General features: G+C 52.5%; 1 protein-coding gene across 1 annotated transcript; it reads left to right on the forward strand.

Moving 5' to 3' along the window:
* Nucleotides 1–828: 828 nt before the first annotated feature.
* Nucleotides 829–2,570, forward strand: CTHT_0040590 (monooxygenase-like protein; the record flags this gene model as incomplete). The annotated part of the gene is made up of 3 exons (XM_006694403.1): nt 829–1,062; nt 1,119–2,350; nt 2,399–2,570. The coding sequence occupies 3 exons, from the start codon at nt 829–831 to the stop codon at nt 2,568–2,570; spliced, it is 1,638 nt and encodes a 545-aa protein (XP_006694466.1).
* Nucleotides 2,571–5,434: the final 2,864 nt, after the last annotated feature.

Raw genomic sequence — 5,434 nt, forward strand, 5'->3', positions numbered from 1 at the left:
CGCATTTACCCATTGTCTCGGAGACAACAGAGCCCGGTCAGCCTTGCAAACAGTCTGGCAAATCAAAAGGCTCGTCCTGGCCAAAAAAGGGAGGAGCGCTCGTGCATCGGTTTTCGCCCATATGGTAGATTTGGATCAAATTGGCCCGACATCGCAGCTGCGGCTGGCCTGCTGACGAAGCCTTTGCCCCGGCGCCGATGCTCCGCAAAGGTGCAAAACTTCCCCGTCAACCTTGACTCGGCGTGCGATCTCGGGTCGTTAGAGATCTGGGGAGATGGCGGGGTTCTGCCAACGATCGGGAGCGGCCTGAGCGTTAGCCTGTGGCTCAAACAGGCCAATGACAAGAACCCAAGGTTCCCAAGCCAACTCCTGTCAGCCCCAGTTTCTAGCTATGAACCCCTGCCAACGCTAACAGTTCTGCACAGGGGGTCACCGGGGTATGCTGTCTCCGATGCATTTCGACAACTCAAGGTGGTTCCATGCTGTTTCATACGGCCCCCTATCAACCCCGATGGATGTCACGGAGAGCCAACATGACGAGCTGGCCCGTGACGCAGGCGGCGATCTTCCCTCATTGCAGACAATGTTTGCAACTTTTCTGGGATCGTCTTGAGGCTCTCTTGAGGCTCCCAGCTTGAGCAGCTAGGGCTTAGCATCACTTGGTAGCCTCTTTCTCCTTGATCCTCCTCCTCCTCCTCCTCCTCCTCCTCCTCAGGCTGCCTTTCAAGATCCTCGTGGAGGTTACACCTCCTCCTACTTATATCCAAGCGCATTGCGCATACGCAGGCACACAAATCGCAATCAAACCCAGCGTCTCAGACGTACAAGATGGCGGTACTGGAGGTGACCTTTAAGCTGCTTGAAGCATTGACCATTGGCCGTCTGATTGCGTATATCGCGCTCTTCACTGTTGGATCCTTCATAGTCGATTTCACATGGAAGCCCAGATACTCCAAATCTCTGCCGCGGGTCGGCTACGGGGACGGGCTGCTGGGCACCATCAAGAATTGGTTCTTTTATGTGACGCGCTTTCCCTCCTGGGCCGATGAGGGCTACGAGAAGGTAGGCGGTAGATTGACAACGATCTCGCACATTGCCACGCTGACTCTATGGTCTAGTATATTAAGAAGGGCCACGCCTTTGTCGTGCCCTCATCCCCGAGCCGACCCCATGAAATCGTCGTGCCGCGATCCCAAACAGGCTGGCTGCTCGAGCAGCCCGATCGCATCCTGTCGGCCCAGCAGGCTCAGAAGGACGCGTTGTACAGCGATTACCAATTTGTAGGCGAAGACGACCACTTTTCAGTGCAAACCATCCACAGAAACCTCGCGCGCCACCTCCCAGGTCTCATCCCAGGCGTCCAGGAGGAGATCCAAGACGCCATTGACAAAATCTTTGGCAAGGACACCGAGAATTGGAAGTCGATCAACCTCTTCGAGGCATGGTTGGGTATCATCCCTCAGACAACCAACCGAGTCATCGTTAGCCGCCCGTTATGTAGAGACAAAGAGTTCCTCGACAGCCAAGTCGCCTTTGCCGACGCCGTTGTCCGCAATAGCATCATCTTCAACATGTTTCCTCGCGTCTTATTGCCCCTTGTTGCTCCTTTCTTCGTCCTCAGCAATTGGTGGCATTGGCGCAGGAGCTATCTGCGGGCTAAAGATATGATCGAGGAGCGCCTGCGTGCCATGGAGCGCAAGATATCGGGCGTCGACCCGTCGTACGAGCCGCCCGAGGACATGGTTACCTGGCTGATCCGCCAGGCCTATGCCGACAACCTGAAATCGGAGCTCGATCCCGTCAAGATCTCGAAGCGTTTATTGCCGATCGAGTTCGCCGCCATCCACACAACCGTCATGGCAGGCCATAACCTGCTGCTCGATCTGTTCTCCTCCGACCCAAAGCTTGGCTATCTGGACGCCATCCGAGAGGAGACTGCGAGGGTGCTGGCAGAATCGGGCAGTACGTTCTGGACGAAGCAGTCGCTATCACGTCTGTATCGTACCGACAGCGCTATCAAGGAGAGCTTACGCCTGAGTCATATGGCGCGGGCGTTAACCCATCGCAAGGTTGCTGCACCCGAGGGTATCACAAATGCCGCCGAGGGTTGGCATGCACCGCATGGAGCGTACTTGATGCTTGATTTGGCCGGCACCCACCGCGATCCGGACCTCTATCCGGATCCAGACCGGTACAATGCGTTCCGGTTTTCGAGGGTGCGTGAAGAGTGGGAGGCATCACGAAAGGAGGGGGCGGCCGCCGATTCGGATGAGGAGCTTCGGATCATGAGGCTGGGCATGGTCACGACAAGTCCAGAGTATTTACCTTTTAGTCATGGCAGACATGCATGGTAAGTAATCTCCTAAGCACCTTTGACTCTTCTTACTGACGACAGTAGCCCTGGGAGATTCCTTGTTGCGCATGAGCTCAAAATGATATTGTGGTATATCTTACAGAACTACGAAATCAAGCCATTACCGGAGAAGCCAAAGACAGTCTGGTTTGGATGCAACGTTATACCCCCAGTAAAAGTCAACATCGAAGTGCGGAGACGAAAAGGAACGGTTTAACGAGCAGGTCTCACATGCCGGTTGGGATAGACATTTTCTGATTAGCTTTTGGGTTTCATTTGGAACCGGAATTAGAGTTATGTATCTACCTAATCAACAGCTATATAAACGAGAGATATCATCAGGTTTGACTTTTGACAATAAGTGCAAGTCATTACGCAATCCCGGCGCTATCCCTGAGGGATGTACTTCCAGTCCGAGAAGCATACAAGCACAATCCCATTTCCGTTGCTGGTTCTATATTCTAAGCAACGTCCTCATCATCTGTCAGCACTCGAAGTTGGAAAAAAGGGAATAAAATTGAAAAACAAAAACAAAATAACAGGACTGACCGGGAAATCCCCAACTCACAGGTTCATTTGATGTTACCACGACCTCGCTCCATTGGCTCCTTTTCTTTCTACCGTGCCGGCGGCAAGTCCAATCCTCGAGGTGAAGTGCATCTCGTTATGCGTCTTCACTTCTAGGATCAACCTCTTCCCCCGCCACGCCCATGGCAACGGCGTCACAACCGGCTCATGCACTGAGACATATGATTCGCCACAGAAGTGTACATGGTGGATCAGCTCGTCCGGATCGCTGGTCCTCTCCTCCTTCAAGTTATTAGGGTACAGTCCAGGCAACGAGCCACTTCTTGCATTCCGCCGACGGAGCAGCGCAATGCTCATGCGCAGATGGTTGGTTTTGTGTCAAGAAGGTCGTGATGCCCGCTTCAACGCCTTCCTTTTTGGCTGTCGGGCTGGGGTTGAAGGTGAGGTCAACACGATAGGTGAAGCGGACATGTTGTTGGCGACAGGAGATTAAAGTTTGGTCTTCCGGGCCGACGTAGTTGCCCTGAGGGCGGTCAGGTTCAAACGCGAGGGGTCGAGGCCCAGAGTGTGGGCGAGGAGGCCTAGTGGAGAGATATGAGCGATTTTGGTAGGGGACGATGGAGGGTAGCGCCAGTCTTTATGGGATTAGCATTAACCATGTTGGCGGGAAGTTTTTGTGTTTTGGCGCACGAGTTAGGTGGACAGGCAATTTGCTACCTGTTACAAAGATGAGATGCTCAGGGGTGCCATGGGTGAAGCGGCTGGGCTCTCGAGCTAGCGTTCGTCCCAAAGAAGGAACAAAAACATTGTGGTACTGACATACCTAACTCTATTGGTCTTGGTGTTGGGCGGGGGAAGAGGCCAGCCGCTCACCCTCCCTGAGATCTAGGTGAAGGTTGGTCACTCACCCTTGTGCCAGCTTACAGCCGTCATGACCGTCTCTCAACCTATAAGGTAGTGAAGGTACTTAGGCCCTGAGCTCAATATAAGGCCTAACTTAGTGATCAGCCCTAGGCATTCAAGTTGTGGACTTAGGAGCTGGTAGATAAACAGTTGGCTTACCCAACCCTCCTGGCATGAGCGCCCGCAATATATATATATATATATATATATATATATATAGGCTTTGACATTTACATCTCAGGACGGTTCCGGATCGTATCCCCTCAACTTGAAGTGGACAGTATTGGACCAGAAAGCCGAATCATGCGGATCCTTTGCCTTGAAGATGATCAAACTAGGTCAGCTCCGGGAGACCGAGGCTTGATGGACCCGGATCCTGTATTGTCCTACTGCGATGCGTCATCTTGAGGCCTGTCTTCGTCTATCATGGTCGTGAGCACCCAGAAGGTGCCCCTGTGGTAATGGAGGGTTGGAGCCCATATGCCACCCGTATAACGAGCTTCGTTCTAATCGGGCTCACGAAAATCAAGCAATGCATCAATACCTGTTCGTCTGAGCCAGCCGCAGAAGCTCTTCCTTTTAATTCAAGACATGGCTGATCAGCTTCCAGTTCTGCAACTCCTTACTGGAATGGAGAGGGATGCCGGGGAGGGTATTGAAGCTTGAGGAAACGCACAAGAGCGTTTTGTTCCATTTAGGAACACAGATGCAGCTCGGGTTAGGGCAGAAGCAGGGAAAGAGAGGATTGCAGCTAGAAGAATTGGCTCTGGAGGCACGATGCCCGCGCGAACTAATCATGACCGCAGGTAAGGCGAGCAAGAGACTGACGAGCGACATGTCGAACAACATATTGGTGAGGTGACTGGTGTCTCGATCTCTCTTAGACTATAGTGATATCCATCATGATCCAGCAATATCTGCCTGCTGTGTAAACAACGCTCGAGATTTTGGTGGCCGGCCCGCGGCACGGAGAGCGGAGGGCAGGTGAATGTTGTATACGGTTAAAGGGGAAGAAGGACAAGCTGCAATAAAAACTGAGCGAGATTAGCCCGCTGTTTAGGCAAATGGCGAAGTGAGCATTTATCATTGGAGCAGACTTGAGGATATCTAACTCAGGTTGGCAGCTCACTCCAGAAAAGAACAGAGAATAGCGCGATGTGGACCTCCCGAGCGGGATATATTGGATGACATATAACTGATCTGACTGCTAGTTTCATGGTAGATCATATGTGCCGATTTTAGCGTTCATCGTTCAGTGATGCTCTGACAAGATCGATGTGGTTTCTAATTTTGCACTGCGCGCGGGCAATTGACATCATGACACTGGAGATGACTGATTACATTCAGGGTTAGGGTTATACTTCTGCCAAGCACCCGACAACACCCCCCAGCGTGTCCTCGGCCTGCAACAGTCAATCATCCCACATCACCGTCACCATCAACAGGCGACAGGAGCTCCCCCCCCCCCCCGGGGCACTCATTTGGTCGAGCGCACGACTGACATTGCGCTCGTGTTTAAAACGCTAGCGACGGCTGTAATATCAGTCAAACCAGCCAACGATTCCCACAATCTCATCCTCCAACCATTAATCCTCGAGGGGCCCCTCTCCCCAAGATCAACTTCGATCTTTTACCCATACCCTCGTCAAG

Source organism: Thermochaetoides thermophila (assembly GCF_000221225.1).
Source record: "Thermochaetoides thermophila DSM 1495 unplaced genomic scaffold scf7180000011818, whole genome shotgun sequence".
NCBI lineage: Eukaryota > Fungi > Ascomycota > Sordariomycetes > Sordariales > Chaetomiaceae > Thermochaetoides > Thermochaetoides thermophila.